The 19,617-nt window shown below is 40.5% G+C and overlaps 1 protein-coding gene across 1 annotated transcript; it reads right to left on the bottom strand.

The window, feature by feature from the left end:
- Window positions 1-18,036: 18,036 nt before the first annotated feature.
- LOC108992416 lies at window positions 18,037-18,855 on the bottom strand. The gene is made up of 2 exons (XM_018966974.2): window positions 18,418-18,855; window positions 18,037-18,327 (listed from the first exon to the last, which is right to left on the bottom strand). Exons 1-2 carry the CDS (start codon window positions 18,853-18,855, stop codon window positions 18,037-18,039), a joined length of 729 nt encoding a protein of 242 aa, XP_018822519.2.
- Window positions 18,856-19,617: the final 762 nt, after the last annotated feature.

The raw sequence follows: 19,617 nt of genomic DNA, 5'->3' as shown, positions 1-19,617 counted from the left end.
GTTGTGACAAGCAATGGTCAAGGACAAGAACTATATGAACGTGAGAGCTCTTCGAAACAACATGGAGGTGCTCAAAGGTGGAATGTGTCGTACACAGAACTCCATGCTCCATATGAGATGTCACATCTAGAGTGAGCCTACGGAAAAAAGATTACGAGTCTGCAGGTCATATCGTCTAATCTCAAAGCTTTGGTCTAGCGCCACGTGGGAGACTCTCATTAGAGGACGGAATGTGAGATTTGACCAAAGACAAACTACTAAGGATGTGCACACCTTGTTCCTATCAGTCTCTGTCATCCTACAAGGTTAAAGGTCAAATGGATGGACGGGGCTAGCACTACTGTAATAATAGAAATATTGTTCAGGTAGGTTAGCTCTTATGGTCATATTGAAAATGTGGGATAAATGTTTATGAGCATGTTATAAGATTAGGATTTGCATATTCTATAACTCACCTCTTTCTGCATGAAAATAATATATTTTCTTCAATACGTTTATTGTTTACCTTTACGTGGTGAATTTGAGATGATGAGTTTGAATGATGGGAATTGATGATATTGTGGTTTTCGAGTGTTGAGTCTTACCGTGTGTCGATCATCATGGATGGGTTGAGGAGTTCCTACACCATTCCTACAACACGTTACCATGAGTTTCGTATAGGTAGGGGGATTCCCTGTGATGATCGGGATGGAACGTCTTCGTATTGGTCTCACTTGATAGCATGGATAGAGATATTCTCTGGGTTGATCATGTGTGGTGTCTTTGAGTCGGTTGACCAAGTAGAAAGATTCACCGGGTTGATCATGTGTGTTGTCTTCAGGTTTGTGAGCTGAGTTGAGTGATTTCCCAAATCGATGGGTTTGGAATGGGTGAATGAACTCACACATTGGCCGGATAGAGTGAGTCCTCAAGTCGAATGGGTGGAGTGACTTCCCATTGAGAATTTATATGATGATATATTGTGTACTTTATTTGATAAGAGAGTGATTCCTCGTTGTGAGGGCTTTGTCAGTACAATGAGACAAACCACCACTAGAGTTGAGTGGAAAGAAAGATGAAGGACCACTCCATTGGTTTGGTGAAAAATAGTTATGGGTGCAACGAAGTGTAGCTAGTCCAATGCGAGACGGAAATGAATGTCTTGCCTTATGGTACGCAAACTAGAAAAGTCGCCTACTATGAAGGCAAGAATGGGGAGTTGAAGAGGCCAATGACTGTGATGAGACAGAAGTTACCAACCCAAGGTGAGCAATGGTCTAGGAAAGACTGGGGCAAATATAGGAGCTTTTTGGGATAACACGAAAGTGCTTAGACGAGTGGCAGTGCCGAATACAGAAGCCCACACTACATTTGAAAGGTGTCTACGGGAAAGGTTACGACTCAACATGTCATATCATCTGAACCCAGTTGTATGGCCCATTGCCACATGAAAAAACCCTCATTCAATGACAAATTGAGGAGTTGGTAGGCCGTAAAGAGGTGCAGACCATGCCCTGGCCATTTATCTTTGTCATTCTGTTGTACAACAATTGAGGCTAAAATACTCATATCCAAGTATACCTGGAGTTAGAACTATGTTAGAAGGACGCAGGACAATCCCACCCTAGATTCTGAGACATGGGACAAAAGTCAAAAGGATGTTTGAGATCTTGTGAAGTCAGATTCTTTGAAGGAAACAACGTAGTGATCCCAACACTGAGAGGTAGGCTAGATTCTAAGATAGTGTCGAGGAATGGAGGGTAAATGTTGTGTGAGGATGTTGTTCATGCATACTCTATAATCTCCCCCTTTCTAATCATAAAATAATAAATGTTCTGTCATTTATATTTACGAATATTTTCACTTCGTATTTCTTGAGTTTTGAGTTGCAATTGTTTTCATGGAATCTCTGTGTGAGTATCTATATCTCTGTGTTAGTAAGTGTACCGTGTGTCAATCATCCTGGGATGGGACGGAGACTTCCCTGAATCATTCGTGCGAGACATTGTCACGAGCTTCATAAGGGTAGAGAGAGTCCCCATGAATGATTAGGGTGGCGTCATATTGTGTTGGCCTCACCTGATAGTTAAGATGAAAAATTCCCTAGCATATCACGTGTTGGTGTCTTCGAGTTGATTTGTTGGGCAAGCATTTTTTTGGTGCAACATGTTTATCTCTGTGTAAGAGTCAACCTATGTTAGGGTATAGGCGAGTTGACTTGCACCATGTTAGTCAGGTGGGAGAAATTCCCCGATTTTGAATGATGGAGCACGCATCCCCTATTTGCCCATCAGATGACTTATGTCTGTGTGAAGAATATTTATGTGATAACTGTGAACTGTTGTGTGACTCGTGTTATAGACTTTATGAGCTTGAGAAGAGGGTGATTCCTCACCTTGGCGGCATGCATAATTACCCATATATGTATTAAGTTTGGTGACGACGAGTAATTCCTCAAATGGTGATTCCTCGATATACTTATATAACTATATTTTACCAAGAGGGTGATTCCTCATTGTGTTTTCAAAGACGTGTTATTCAAGAGAGGGAGATTCATCACCATGCACTAATACATGCCTTCACCCTTTTTTACCACATAAAACTAACTATTCACTACGTATTCACAATCATTGTTCTCATTAGTTGTATTTTCAAAGCTGCCTAACCTATATATGGTTTTATTCTTAAAACCATAACTTTGATGTAGAATTAGACTCAGGGGTGATGCTTGAGGAAGAAGAGTCGATCCTGCTTGAACCTTGAGTACAGAGGTTTGTCTCCGTGGTAGGAGCCTTGTATCATTTCGAATCGTATTTATTCCTTATAAATTGGGAGACCTCTTGTATTTTGGTATGCCGCCCTTTAGGCGAAGAACAATGTACTTCGGTTGTATGTATTTCTAAGAATGAAATTAATCAAGAATGATATCACTCGTTTCTATGATGTGATTTAGACTTCTGGTACTGCAAGGTCTTAATTTACCGACTAAACCTTTATCTTTTCATTGTATTTTTCCTCTGTAACCTCACACGTGCACTTCGATTTGGATGAGGCATGTCTAACTCAACTAAACCTTGGGTGTTGACCGATTAGCTGGCATCTTTGGCACCACTAATCCTCACCATGTCCCTTACCGAGGAACAAGGCACCACACTTGCCTTGGTAATGATATACATACATGAGTTTTGCCGAGAGGGTGATTCCTCGCTATGACCTATGAATACATGTTTTTTGAGCGGAAGGTGATTCATTGCCATGCATAAATATGTGTTCACAGATTTATTTATATAAAATAGTGCATGCATATTCATTATTATTGTTTCTCATTAGTTAGAAATATATTAAAAAGTACAAATTTTTATATTATATAGTATAATTTTTATATTTGACTTATACAAAAATTTTGATTCATTTTATTTATTGTTTTATTTTTTTAATTTTCTAAATTGAGAAAATAAGAAACATTCAAAAGGTTGTTCTGCTGTGTTCGACCTGTTGTTCCTTTGTCTAAGGCAAAGTAAGGGGATGCTTGGAAAATGAGATGAAATGAGAATTTTGTAAATAGTAGTAAAATGGTTTATGAGTAGTAGTGAGATAGTTTGAGTTAAGTATTTTTTAGATTTTAAAAATGAGAGAGAAAAATTTGAATAACAAATATTATAAATTTCAATATTGTTATAATATAATGTTTTATATTATTTTTGTTTTGGGATTTAAAAAAGTGTTCAACCAGTTGTTCCTTTGTCTAAGGCAAAGACAAAACTCTAAGGGAATGCTTGAGAAATGAGATAAGATAAGAATTTTGTGAGTAGTAGTAAAATGGTTTGTGAATAGTAGTGAGATAGTTTGAGTTACATATTTTTTAGATTTTAGAAAATGCGAGAGAAAAAGTTGAATAAAAAATATTATAAAGTTACAATATTGTTATAATATAATTTTTTATATTATTTTTATTTTGGGATTTGAAAAAATTGATTTTTTGTTTTTTTTGTGAAAGTTTGGAAAAATTGTAATGATCAGTTTAAATGTGTTTGTATTTGAGTGATGTTTAGGAAAGAAATAAGATGAAATGAGATGAGATAAGATGTGATGAGATATAATAAGAATTATTACCAAACATCCCCATATTATTTACGGTCGAGCTTGCTTGCATGGTACAACAAGCATATCGCTCTCCGACTGGACCAAAGCTACCTTATGCATCTTACAAATTTTTTAATCGAGCTGAGCTAAGCTTGATTGGGCATCTTTCAATTTGCACTTTAAGGAGAGTTCAAATTGAGTTTTCTACAAATCGAGCTAAGCTCGAATTGAATTTTAAAGCTACTCTTATATGAGCCAAGCTCAAGTTGGGAGGGAATATTAGAAATTTGAGCCAAATTTGGACACACTCAACTCATCCAAACTTGACTCAAATATAGCTATAAAAAAGAACTAATAATGTAAGGGAAAGACATTTACATATGTTAGGTCATTTACCGATATCCTATTAGATAATGCTAACTACTTTAGTTATTAAATATTAAAAATTTTACTCAGCATTCCCACACGCCACACTTTTCTTTTCTTTTTAAGTCTTGAATTCCCCCATGTGTCTCGTACACCCCCGACGTGTAAGAGATACATGGAAAAATTCAAAAGTTTGAAGACACAAGCCTCTAGGAGACATTTAGGGTTTCGACTAAGGGAATGAACACGCCTAAACATAAAAGCCAATGTTCTTCTTGCCACTTGCCACACATGCACAGGACTTTAGAGTCTCTAGAAGGGGCCACACGCCACCCATGATGGCTTCTAGAAGAAGCTTTGGGAAAGAAAGACAAGAGGGTTTCGGTTAGGGCAACCACACACACGCAATATGCCAAATGAAATCCATGCACATGCCTAGGGACCATGATGATTTTGGTCATGATGAGAAGCACTTAGGGTTTCAGACATAAAGACCTACACGCCCTTTGTTCATAGTGTGGGTTCATTGAACCTAGACCACAAAAAGGAATAGCAAGTGCCACTTAGGATTTTGGTTAAGGCAAAGAACCTTGCCACTTATCATCCATGCTAGAGAAACATTTGGCATTTTTGAGAGGGAAATGATGACGAGGAAGAATGAAGATTTCTGCCAAGAGAATAATAAGCAACATGCCACATGGCACCCATGCATAAGTGCCCTTCGGTTGTCACCCTCAAGAGTAATGATAAGAGAGAGTGTGTGAGGAATTGAAGAGGTATTTAAGGGCTTCATTAAAGGGGTTGGCGCCCTACACCCCATCAGAAGACACCCAAAGGTCATTTTGTCCAATTTTCAGATTCTACCTCCTCTCTCTTCTCTCTCACTTTCATCCACCTTAGGAAGAGCTAGCCAAACACCATATTATCCTACCTTCCAAACACCTCCAACTCACAAGCATAGGAAGGTGTAACGCCCGTCCTTGTGGTGGGACTTTTTACAAAATATTTTTATAAAGGACGACGGGGATTACAGTCCGATTTAAAACTTTTCAATTGCATACCCAGGGTGCAAGACTCCACGTTTATAAATTAAAATGTGCTTTAGAATAAAAGAGGTTTACATTGGAAAACATTAATCTGATAATAAAAAGGCCTCTCATACATTTAAAACTCGTGCCTAGACTTTCGTGCTCTTCCCCATGGGTCGTGTCTGTCCTGATCATGTAGCTCCTGTCGGGGGAGGGACATGCATAAAAACTAAAATGAGTCGAAGACTCGTAAGCATTACTTCATACAGTTAAAATATAACAATATAGGTTTTCATTCGTGCATTCATCATTCATATGTACTATTACGTGCATGCATACGTGTCATACGTGCGTTCATTTGAAAACGTCACTGGACAGGATTTTTCTCTTTTAGACATGCGCTTCCTTTTCGTAAAACGTTTCTCCCGTCAGTGCCTTCATTTCTTCAAGAGTTCGTGCATGTTTACATACATACGTGCGTTCTTTTGAAAACGTCACTGGACAAGGTTTTTCTTTTACAAGGCTTTCCTTTCTTTAAAACGTGTCCTCCGTCAGTGCCTTCATTTCTTAAAGATTCGTGCATTCTTGTGTTCTTGCATACATTCATACATCCATTCGTTCTTATCACTTTCATAGGCAAGTACACACTATTACGCCCCGTGTGTTGGGGTTAGCGGTCTTCCTTTGGACCCCGGACTCCGCCCGTGGCCACAGGTTGGGAATCCCTTTCGTAAGGGGTAGCACTGGGTGCACTTCCAGTACTACTTACCCAGCATTGCAATCTGCCCATTCATTGGTACCATTTTCATTCATTCATGTGGCCGTTACGTATCTTCATACATTTCATGCTTTCATGTCTTTTTTTGTTTTTCATTCATTCGTTCATGTCAGCTCTAGAGAGCTAGAGCTTTCATTCAATTCATTCTTTCATTTAACAGTCCTTTCATGAGAAAACATTTATTTTCATGAGAAAGCATCGTTTAGGGCGTAAGCCCGAAAATCGTCTTTTCCTTTTTCAGTTCATTTCAGTTCTATCATTTCTTTAACAGTCCGTTCGTGAAAAACTTCACTTAAGAACATACATGGGCTTAAACGTCAGCTTTCGTGGCATCCATAAGCGTCACCTTGAACGTCGTCTCTCACGGCGTCCACGAGCATCACCTCATGGTGCACATGAAAGCGTCGGTTCGTAGGATCCATAAAAGCATCCGCTTTCATGCATTTTTATCAGTTCATGGATTTTCTTAGAAAATACATACAATAGATACAACGTATAGTCATCCATTCACATGCGTACAATTAATACTTTGGGTGCGTAAACATGGGCTGCCAAGGAGGGGCCGTACATACTTATACCTTCGAACACTTAGCATTTTCTTTCTTAAAACATCTTTCGTTTCTTTTTGTGAGCGTCTTAAAGGAAAAGCGTTTCTTGTATCTTGGAAAACTCTAGAAGAGGATGAACGTAACACTTACCTGGACTCCATGCTATTTGCATGTCATGCAGTCCATTCATATGCATGTCAGATGGCAACCTACATGCATACACATAACCTTAACGTCATTCTCTATCTAAGGCATAATCAACTTAAACTATAAATAAAACTACGCTTTACTTAGAACACTCTCCTTCTATTCCGTGCACTTACGTGCCCTTTACTATGTTAAACCCTTCAAGAACCACTTACAGTCACCACATCTTCCAACTCAAAGTCTTGCCTCGAGTACTCATCCACTAAAATGAACCCATAATTCACCTTAGGATTAAGATACTAAGACATTCATCTTACTCTTCTTACTAACCACATTCGACGCATGAATCCAACCGATGGAATCACGCACCCCAATCCAAACAATACACCCGTCACTACCTTCATGCACGTTAGCCCACACTGAATCCTCATTCCCATCCATACAAGCCACACGGCTCTAAGCCCACTATGAGGCTTAAGTACCGTGTAACTGTGCTAAGGACAGATTGCCCATTACATATGGTGAATCCGTCCGGCACATGTGTCTAACCAGATTATGCATGTACCGTACCCCTTTATCACCTAAGATCAACATATGAAACGTTGATCACCTGCTTGTATAAACAAGCACCATACTTCGATATCAACCTTCTCTTAACCCGGCTATCATGACTCTTCACGTTACCCGTCCCTTTTGACAGTTCATTCCAACACTTAACACTACAAGACTCCATTCACTATGCCTTATGTCACGTCATATAGCTCGAGACTACACTCAAGCTACACCATGACCTTGTCGCGTCATCCAACATTCTGATACGTCAACTCCTAACTCATCATGAGTACGGTTCCTCACATACTCCTATCACATCGTGACATCTTATCACATTCCCGTTACGCCATTCCTACACTCTAACACTTCACCTATCATAAGCATGACTGCCAATAACCATGTCACTTCGTGACGTTGCCCAGTCATGCTTCCGGTGCGTACTCTTACACTTGTTCTACTACTTCGCCCATCACAAACATAACTGTCAATAGTCATGTCACTTCGTAACATTCCCTAGTCATGCTTCCGCTGCGCACTCTTACATTTGTTCTACTACTTGACGCATACTCCTAGCCATAAGTCCATCACGGTGACACTTGCCACCTCAGACTACAGCTACGCCATAACTATTTCGGGACACTGTTCCACAGTTCCCGACACTACTCATCACGTTCCACGCCCATCAATCACACAATCATCCTTATCTCTGGGACACCCCACACGGAGTGTCGCTGCCAAGTGGAGTACACTCCACGTATACTCCCCTCACATACGCCACATCACCACTATGGCATACCCGCCATATAGTGCATCACTATACCACATGGAGTACACTCCACGTGTACTCCATTCACCTGCATTATGCCACATCACCATTATGATATATCTACCACATGGTGCATCACCCCGCCATACGGAGTACATTCCACATGTACTCCCTTCATATACCATACCCCACACAGAGTACACTCAGCGTGTACTCTTCCCGTTCCACATGCCATATCACCATTATGGCATACTCGCCATATGGTACATCATTCCACCATATGGAGTACACTTCCTGTGTACTCCCTTCACATGCATTATGCCACATCACCACTATGGCGTACACGCCATATGGTGCATCAATCCAACACAAGGAGTACACTCCACTTGTACTCATCTCGTTCCACAATATGTCAGGAGGGTATATTTTACATATACTCTCCTTGTCTCACACTACGCCACACACACAGAGTACACTCAGAGTGTACTGTTCCCATTCAACATACACCACACCACCATTACAACACAATCCACAACACTACATAGCACACTTCCCAATTACGCCCAACACTTCACAATACACTACACAACACAACACATCTCCACCCAACACATATATGCCCAACACCTCACATACGCATCACATCACATCACCTCACTACACAGATAAGCCCAACACTTCATCACACAGCACCACATCACAATACCACAACTCCACAAATACCAACAGCACAGTCCACAATCTAGTCAACTAATCAATATCTAGCATAATTAACGAGGGATAGAAGGTTATACCATCGACGGGGTAACCCATGCGTTGCTCGTTGATCGTCACAGCCGATGATGTCGGAAGTGTCGTACGTGGCAGCTAACCCACGTACGTTAACTGTTTAGGCGTCTGGATAGCTAGGTGTGGTCTTGGAAGGGCTCGTGAAGGCCTTGTGATGATGGAAAGGAGCGTAACACGGCGGATCTAGCCATGTACAGTGGCAGTCAGCCACTCGCAGTGGCTGTCCATCACGTGCAGTGACTACCCACCACTCAAGGTGGAGGTTTGGACCTAGGGTTGGGCTGAGGGGTTGCTGGTGGAGCTCCTGGTGGCACTGGGGTGGCGCCATGGTGGCTCACGGCTGAGGAAGGAGGAACGGCCGTGTAAGGGAGAGGGAGAAGCCGTGGGAGAGTGAGAGAGAGTGTGCGTGCATGGGTGGCAGATCGGGGCCTTGGATGTAACACCCGGATCCAACCAAACTCTTTTTTTTATTATTATTTATTTATTTTTGTTTATTTTATTTTTCTCCCCGCATGTTTATTTTTTTTTCTTTCTTTCTTTCCGTCTATATTTCTTTTTTTCACCGTAGTGTTCCTTTCGTCCACGACTTGCACATACTCACGACTCTATTTTTCAGCTTTCACTCCCACACACGTCTCCCTCTTTTCTCTAGGGTTTTTCCATCGCCAATATATATTTATACGTACCTGCATGTTAGTTTACCAAGCCTATAACTGCCGCTAAAACTCCCACGGCAATCTCCACCCCACGCACGCACAGAAGCAGCTCCATCCACAAAGCATCATCCACCACAAGCCGCCACCCTCCACAACCTCCATGCAGTACCGTCGCTGTCGCTACACCTCCACACCCATGGCGTTAGACCTCGTTTGCAGCCCAGTTACACGACCTCACCATCACAAAAGCCCACGCCCGTATGCGCTCAACCGAACGGAAACCACCCCCGTGTGAGTTTCCCCTGCACGACGGAAGCCTCTGGCCTTGGCCCAGCCCCTTGTGAAACCATAAGCCATTGTGCCCAGCCACACGAAGCCGCCGCCCAACGCCTCCCGTAGCCTTTGTTGCAAACCACGATATTCCCCTGTTTTTGCTCCCTGAAACAGAACCTCGGCCACCCCAAACTACCTACGCAACCCAGCCCCACGAAGACCCTTGACGCAGCACCTGAAGTAGCCGTAGCCTTCCTCTCCACCCTCGGAAATATCCCAAACAGTTGCCACCATCACCGACTTCCGTGGGAAGCGGAAACTGCTGTTGCTCTGTTTTGAAGCCATGGAGACAGAGCATCCTCGTCCAAACCGAGAGCCATGTCTAGCCTCAGTTGGGCAGCGACGTCACAGTCAACGGCAACAGATAACGCCGGAGATTAAGCCTCCACTGCCCAGTGATGTCCAGCGCCACCGTCCGAAGCCCCATGCACGCCGCATGATGCGTACAACTCTCTCTCTCTCTCGGTGTTATTTTACCGTGAGCCACTGCGAACTGCCATCTTTCACGTTGGAAACCACCGTGCCCACTGCCCAGCCATCGAGCTCACCTCTGTCGACCTCCGCCTTGCCCTTTTGGTCTGCCGCGCGCCACCTTAGGCTCACGGTGAGCTTCATTCTCTCTCTCGCGCCGAGCTCTCTCTCCGCCTCTCTCTCTCTTTTCTACGTAAGGTTTCTCTCTCTCTCTCTCTAACCAGTGTGCTGCCGCCGCCCCCACCACCGTAAGCAACCGCCCAGCTCGCCGCCTTTGTGCCCTCCATCGCTCGGTGAGTATGGCTCCATACGAAATTAATCTGTGATTTATGAACCTTTCTGTTTCCGAAAGGGGTCCCTTTTGTGTTTTGTTTAATCCCTATAATACCCTTATATCAGACTAGTTATAGTTTAGCATGATTCGGTTTATATATATTAGTAGGTTTTGTTTTAAAATACATTATTTTTATAAAGGAATAGAGAAAGATTTGAGATTTTATTAGTGATATTGTATAAATTTTTTAAGAAGTACATAGTATGTGCAAAATATTATTATGCAATTTAGAAATGTCTTAGAGTATAATAGTGAGGGGGATTAAGTAAATATTGATGGTTTTAGAAAGGATGATATTTTAGGAATTATGGGAATTTTAGGTTTTGTGGATTTAAAATAGGTTCTTTTAGTATTTTTAGGTTTAAATATCGAAATAAGTGGTTGATTGGAAATTTACAGGAATTACTTGATTATTTTATAGGTGACGATTGTTAATTGTTCAACATATTTGAGGAAAATTCTGAAAGGGCTAAGAAGTCCAGGTAAGCGGGGTTCCTATGTTAGGCCTTACACAAATTATTTGAGACTGAGGTTGATTTCTGAAAACTTTGCATATTTTTGTGGTGAAATGAGAACTTGGGAAAAACAAAACCAATCTCGGTCGTTTATTTGCATACTCATGAAATCTGTACGAAAAAGAGAAAAATATGTTCTGACATGCATTGTGTAGACATGAGCTAAATTCTGTCATGTGGTTTCTGAAATCTAGAAAAATAGCGATATTGAGAATATGAAAAGTTGTACATTTATTTAGAAAGATGTTCTGGCTTTTGTGTTCAGCGGGTGTAAACTGTCTGTTTCTGTTTCGATATTCTGTATTATTTTGATATAACATCTGAAAACCTTTGGCATGGTGTACTGGTTTTCGTATCTGATTATGTCTCTGCTTTGCTCTGCTCTGCTCTGTTTGGGTTGGTACCAACTTCTCTGTCTCTGAGTGCACCCACTTTGGAAACAAAGTGGTTTTATTGTGGTCTTTCCTGTGTGCACACTCGGGGCTCCGAGAAGAATAAAGGAAAGATTTCACCTCTGTCTCTGCCTGGTTTGGCCACCGGGGTTAGCACAACCCTACCACGGGGGTGAAACATGGTCTCTGCTCTGTTTGATGCTCTGTTTTGATCTGATGATGATACTTAGTTTATGTTATGCCAAAGCACTAAGGGTTTTACTTGTCTTAAAACCATCGCTCTGTTACTTTTGAAAATATGTTCTGTTCTGCATGTTAACTCTGGGAAATATTTTGTTCTGCATGCTCTACTTTGTAAATGTTCATGTTTGCACGCTAGCATATGATTTATGCTTACTGAGTTGTTGATAACTCACCCCTTATATCCATAATATTTTTCAGATATTTTGGATACTTCAGCGGAGGTTCAAGAATAGGAAGCATGGGTAAGGCTTTGTGGGCATAGTCTATTATATATACAAAGAGGGTATTTGATATTGGAGAATTTTATGGAATAGTTTCGTTCTGTTGACTCAGTACTTTGGAAAGTTGACTTTTTATTTTGAGATTTCTTCGTAATCTTAGTTATTTATTTTGGAGTAGATGGTTTAAAACAATGAGGTATATGAGTAAATGAGGAATTGGAGTTTACATTTGTACAATGAGATATGATTTTAAGTGTTAAAAGGTAACTCTCTGACCCATCCGGGACCGGGGCGTTACATTGGATGGTTGGGATGGCTTGGTGGTGGTTTGAGGAGGCTGAAGGTGGCAGTTACACGCCGTGGGTGGCAGTGCACGGTGGTGGAGGGTGTGAAACCGTGCGTGAAGGAGGGAGAGAGCCCGGCGATGGAGGGAGGCTATGGGCCTCGGATCAGGTGGAGGAGGAAAGGGGAGACCAGGAGTAGCTCGTGGTGGTGTCCAGTGGCCAAGGTGGTTGCGCACGGCGGCGCTAGGAGCATCGGTGGCCTTGAAGCCGTGTGAACCCATTTTCATGGGTATGGTGCATGTGTGCGACGAAGGGGGAGAGGGAGGCTGAGCTCGCAGGAGGGTGATGGCCGGCGGAAGGAGAAGCTGCTGTGGAGTTGGTGGCTCCGGAGGACGGCGCACGGCGGCTCAGTGAGCACAAGCCCACTCGGGCAGTGCACGGCCAGCGGAGAGAGAGAGGGAGTGTGAGAGAGAGAGGTTGGGCTAGGGAGGCTCACCGGAGTGAGTTGCAGCTGGTGGTGTCGGCGGTGAGAGCTGCCGACGCACGGCGGTGCGTGGTTGAGGCGTGGAGATGGACTACATACAACGTACGCTTGGGAGAGGGAGGAGAGAGAGAGAGAGAGAGAGCTACGGGAAATGAGGGAGAAAGAGAGGGGGTCTGGGTATTTAACCCAGTCCCTTTGTCTGGGGATCCACGTAACGATCTAATGGTGGATCTCAAATACTGATTTAAAATGCATAAATATTAACTTAATTAAAAGCACTTAGAGGAATTAAGGTAGAATATTATTTTAAACTAACTTTAGTTTATAAAATAATATTCTTCAACATTAATAAAATGATGAAGTCTCACTTAACATATTAAAGAGAATAAAACCATTTGATTAATAAAAGCTTTCAACATAATTTAAATCTCATAATATTTTAAATAGTTGAAATCATTTTAATAATGATATTAAAATGATTAAAATGATGAAGTCTCATTTTAATAATGATATTAAAATGATTTCCGACAAATATAATATTTTTGGAGCTCTTCAAGAATATTATAATTGTCGTATTTAAAATCAAACTTAGTTCAATAACACTGGAAATACTCCTTATAAATATTTTCAGTATATTTAAAACACTAGACGTGCCCTAGAAGTCACAAGATATCTATTGAAATAAGCCATCATGGTTCAGCACGCATGATGGGTCTCGCAGTCACTAGATAGAAGGGGCAGATAAATCACATAATCTCTGCCCTCGAAATTTGCTTACGTCATAAGAAGGAACGTACGTCAGAAATAGAGAAGCGTACGTAAGAAAGAATGAGTAGGGTATTACAGGTGGTCCCAGGAATAGAAACGAAGAAATGAAAAATTGGGGCTAAAGGCAAGAAAGTTGTCCCTGGAGTAATTTATGAGGCAAGGTATTTGATGGGGATAGTTTGAAGTATACACTAATGTTTTCGCACCTCCTGGTGGTTGTGGGAGTGCATGAGTGCCAATTATCGTTGAAGTTATCAAGCAACAATTACGGAGGTGCGGTTAGGTTTTATCAAGCAGATTTCATTAAAAAATAAGAGAATTACTTTTGAAGTTATCCTTGAGTATGTAATGAACCCTTATTCTGTAAATGGTTCCTTTATTAGTGATGACTACTTTGAGGGAGTCAGGCCTCCAAAAAGATGATCAAGAAGAGAGAGAGTATAAAGTGAGAGAGAGAGAGAGAGAGAGAGAGAGAGAGAGAGAGAGTAGGAAGAAGAGAATTAACACTTGAATACTAGAGTTGGCCTCCATCCCAACTCATGGCTACCTCTTTATACTGCATCTATGAAAATACAATGCATAGGAAAGATTAAACACGACTATGTTTATTCTCCTGGAATGAATATTAAAACGACACCGTATAGTAACTAACATAACTGCTAATACAAGTGCAAAACGATACCGTACTCAATCAACTCATTAAAAGAAACGACACCGTATGTAAACTAATCACCACTGTCAATACAAGTGGGAGAACAACTACGTATTTAACCAATTCATTAAAAGAAAACGACACCGTATTAACAACTAACATAACTGTCGATCCTTCTGCACTTCACCTTCAATACAACAGCCTTCCATTGTATTCCATTCAACTTTCAAGCACATAACATACCCTCTTCCTTTAGAGAACCTTGCCCACAAGGTGAGGGAATTTTTCACACAACTTCCAATAAGCTTCCCATGTAGCTTCCTCAATAGCAGCTCCTTTCCATTGTAACAAGAACCTCAACCAATGGCCTGTTATTGACTTTCCTGGTTCTTCTCTGCAGAATGCACTCAGGTTCTGGGGCTCATTCTCCATGAAAATTGACTGGTGGTAAAATGGACAGCAAGGAGATCAACTGGCCTAATTTCCTTTTCAAACAAGAAACATGAAACACTAGAAGCAAACTCGAAGTCTGAGGCAAATTCAATTTGTATGCTACCTACCCAATCCTTTACAGTATCTGAAATGGCCCATAGTACTTAGGAGATAATTTTATATTCCTTTTAACCACCAAAGATTGTTGTCTATAGGGTTGTAACCTGAGAAACACCCACTCTCCCACCTAAAATTCTCTTTCAACTCTTGACTTATCAGCCTGGTACTTCATCCTCTCTTGGGCAACTTGTAAATTCAACTTTAAAGTAGCTAATAACTTCTTTCTTGTTCTAAGCACCTATTCCACTACTTGATTAGGTGATAACCCAGGGATATAAGATTGCAACTTGGTTGGAGCTCTGCCATAAACCACTTCATAAGGGATTAACTTGGTAGATGTATGAAACGTGGTGTTATACCACCATTCAGCTAAAGTCAACCAATCAAACCATGATCTGGGCTTGTCAGCTGCAAAGCATCTCAGGAAATGTTCAAGACATTTACTCACTACCTCATTTTGGCCATCACTTTGAGGGTGATAAGCATATGAATAGGAAATGGTGACACCTTGTAATTTGAACAATTCTTTCCAAAAAGAACTAGTGAAAGTAGCTCCTCTATCTGAAACAATATTCTGGGGCATACTATGTAATTTGAAAACATGGTCAAAAAATAATAAAGCCACTTTCTCTACTGTAAAAGGGTGTTTAAGGGCCATAAAATTGGAGGACTTTGACAACCTATCCACAACAACCATCACCACTGAGTATCATTTAGAAATTGGTAAGCCTTCCACAAAGTCCATTGATAAATCAGTCCAAATAGTCTGTGGTACGGGTAAGGGCTGTAACAAACCAGCTAGGTGGATGTTTTCTACCTTATTTCTCTGACAAGTTTCACACTCTCGAATGAAGGTCTTCACATCTTTTTTTAAATCAGGCCAATAAAAGTCATACCTTGCCCTTTGTAAGGATTTATGAAATCCTGAATGACCAGCAGATGGACTGGAATGAACAAAATGCAGTAACTTCAACTTTAACTGTTGACAATTAGGGACATAAATCTTGCCTTTTCTGAACAACACTCCATGTCTCATAGTAAGAGAATTATGTGAAGTAACCCCATCTGTTAACAAGGATAGCTGTTGTTGAGTTATAGGATCTAAGGCATAAGCTTGTTTAAGTTCTTCCAACCAAATTGGTGTAGGATATGAAATGGCATACACTGCAGCTTCATCTTCTTGGAAATTTTTTTGAGACAAGGCATCAGCCACCTTGTTCTCTATCCCTTTTTTGTATTCAATGGAAAACTCATAGCCCAACATTTTGAGATCCATTTTTGTTGAGCTACTATACCTACTTTTTGCTCCAACAAATACTTCAAGCTCAAATGATCAATTCTTCTTGTAAAAATTGATCCCACTAAATAAGGTCTCCATTTTTTAATGGCTAAAACCAATGCCAACAGCTCTTTCTCATAGGTAGAGAGTGTTAAATTTTTTCCTTTTAAAGCTTGACTTAAGAAAGCTATTGGTTTTTTATTCTGCATGAGCACAACACCCACCCCAACTCCACATGCATCACACTCAATGACAAACTTTTCAGTGAAATCTGGTAATGCTAACACAGGAGGAGTCACAACAGCTTCCTTTAACTCTTTAAAGGCCATAGTAGCTTCCTCATTCCACAAAAAGGCATCCTTTTTCAACAAGGAAGCCAGAGGGCTCGCAATCTTACCCTAGTGTTTAATAAACTTTCTGTAATAACCAATTAACCCCAAAAAACCTCTCAAAGCTTTAAGAGTTTTTGGAACTGGCCAGTTAACCATTGCCTCTAATTTCCTTGGGTCAGCCCTCACACCCTCCCTAGAAATTAAATGGCCCAAGTACTCAATCTCTTGGCATGCAAAATGACACTTAGACTTTTTAGCATATAACTGATTTTGCTTCAAAACTCCCAAAACAGTAGCTAAAGGTGTCAAATGAGATTCTAGGTCTTTGCTATACACTAAAATATAATCAAAGAACACAATTACAAATTTTCACAAGAATGGTTTAAAAACATCATTCATGAGAGCTTGAAAAGTTGAGGGAGCATTAGTGAGTCCAAAGGGCATAACAAGGAACTCATAATATCCCTCATGTGTTCTAAATGCAGTTTTGTGTATGTCTTGAGGCCTCATTCTTATCTAGTGGTAACCAGATCTAAAATCAAGTTTTGAAAAAATAGTTGAGCCAAATAATTCATCCAATAGTTCATCAACTACTGGAATTGGATACTTATCTTTAATGGTAGCCTCATTAAGCATTCACTAGTCTATGCACATCCTCCAAGAACCATCTGCCTTCCTGACCAGTAACACAGGTGATGAGAATGGAGATTGACTTTGTCTAATAACTCTAGTTTTAAGTAAATCAACTACTATGTTCTCTTCTGAAAGTGTGGGTATCTGTATGGCCTCAAGGATACTGGAATAGACTCATTCTTTAAAATAATTTGATGGTCTCGAGATCTATGGGGGGGAACGCCTTTAGGCTCCTCAAAAACCACTTGATAATTCTGCAATAGCTCATCAATCTGGGGGGTTATAATAAACTGCTTCTGAATAGGCTCCACTGTCATTAATTGGAGCCAAAACCCTTTTGATCCCACTTAAGAAATAGTAGCTAACTCCTTGTTATCAACCAACTCAGCATTTGTTTATGTCAGCCCTTTAAGAACCACAGTTCTTGTGCCATAAGAAAACTACATTTACAACTCAGCAAAATTCCAAAGTATGGGACCAAGTGATAATAGCCATTGCACTCCCATAACCACATCACAACTTCCCAAATTAAGAGTAAAGAAATCAACAATAAAATGTGTACCTTGCATCTGTACTGTTACAACAGTAGTTCTACCCAAACTTTCAACAACATCTCCATTTTCCACTCGAACCTGAATGGATTGATCTTTATCAACTGCCAAAGCACACTTCTCAGCCATTGTTGTATCCACAAAGTTATGGGTACTACCAGTGTGTATCAAAATGACCACCCTTTTTTTATTAATTTGCCCCACAATCCTCATTGTTTTAGGATTTGGAGTTCCTCCAATTGCTTGCAAAGAAATTGAAGCAATATCACCATGCTGCATTTCTTCTTCAACAATCTCCACCTAATCTTGATCGTCAACAGTTTCATCCTCAAGAATATCCATTCCCTCTAACACATAGATCTTTGGCTTAATGCACTTGTGGCCTTGATGCCACTTATCTTCACAAAAATAGCAAAGACATTTCTTTCTTCTTTCTTGCATCTGTGCTTCAGAAACTTTCTGATAAGGCAGCTTATTATTAGATAACACCTTAGGTATTCCTAATATTGACCCACCTGCAGAATGCCCACCAAGATCACTACTAGTGCCCTTCCAAGATCTTCTCGTTGCCCACACATATTGTTCTTGCATCTTGGCCAAGCAAAGGCATCATTTAAATTAGTTGGATTAAGCATCCTTCAGGCCACTCAAAAAACAACTAAGCTTGTTTTTTTCATAAACCCCTTTAATTCTATTTGAAAGTAACTCAAACTCTGTCTTGTAAACAGTAACAGAATTAACTTGTTTTAAACATGTTAGTGCCTCCATTGGATCATCATAAGCTGATGACCCAAACCTCACTTGAACAGCTTGTGTAAATTCTTCCCAGGAATGAAAAGTGCCAGCTTCACTAGCATCTTGAAACCAAACAAGGGCTTCTTCATCCATGTGAAATGAAGCGAAAAAAATTCTTTGTCCAGGAGGAACTTGATGATACAAAAAATACTGATTTGCCCTATATATCCATGTTGCAGGATTCTTGCCAAAAAATCTTGGAAAGTCAAGCTTAATCCCTTTAGCAACAGATCTGTCATCCATGTCACGAGTGTGCACTTCTTCATTATCACCTTCTCTGCCGCCACGATGATTGTCTTGATTATTCCTTACATTCAGGGCCATTTCCCTCATAATGGTTGCAAGAAATTCTTAAAATCTGCTGGATAAGATCCAAGAACCTTTTCTCTTGAATTTCCCTTTCCAATCTTGCTGCTTCTAGCTATTGAAATAAAATAGAAATTGTATCTTCTAACTACTTTTGTTGTCTTTCTTGCTGTTGTCTGACTTGATTAACTGTATCCACAATTTGAGCATACGATCTTGTACCTTCTGCCATAAGTACTGACTGCTGATACCATCTGTAATAGACCCTTAGTCTGTAAATGGTTTCTTTATTAGTGATGACTGCTTCGAGGGAGTCAGGCCTCTAGAAAGATGATCAAGAAGAGAGAGAGTGTAAAGTAAAAGAGAGAGAGAGAGAGAGAGAGAGAGTAGGAAGAAGAGAATTAACACTTGAATACCAGAGTTGGCATCCATCCCAACTCATGGCTACCTCTTTATACTGCATTTATGAAAATACAATGCATAGGAAAGATTAAACACGACTGTGTTTAATCTCCTAGAATGAATATTAAAACGACACCGTATACTAACTAACATAACTGCTAATACAAGTGCAAAATGATACCGTACTCAATCAACTCATTAAAAGAAACGACACCGTATGTAAACTAATCACCACTGTCAATACAAGTGGGAGAACGACACCGTATTTACCCAATTCATTAAAAGAAAACGACAATGTATTAACAACTAACATAACTGTCGATCATTCTGCACTTCACCTTCGATACAGCAGCCTTCCATTGTATTCCACTCAACTTT

This window comes from Juglans regia, chromosome 12 (genome assembly GCF_001411555.2).
Source record: "Juglans regia cultivar Chandler chromosome 12, Walnut 2.0, whole genome shotgun sequence".
NCBI classification, from domain to species: Eukaryota; Viridiplantae; Streptophyta; class Magnoliopsida; order Fagales; family Juglandaceae; genus Juglans; species Juglans regia.
The sequence above is the reverse complement of the archived record's forward strand: the minus strand, read 5'-3'. Positions and strand labels throughout refer to the sequence as shown.

Coding starts and splice junctions, on each gene's coding strand:
- LOC108992416 (XM_018966974.2), bottom strand. CDS start 18,855: ATGGCCCTGAATGTAAGGAATAATCAAGACAATCATCGTGGCGGCAGA. Junction 18,328..18,417: donor TTTCAAATAGAATTAAAGGG/GTTTATGAAAAA, acceptor TGCTTGGCCAAG/ATGCAAGAACAATATGTGTG.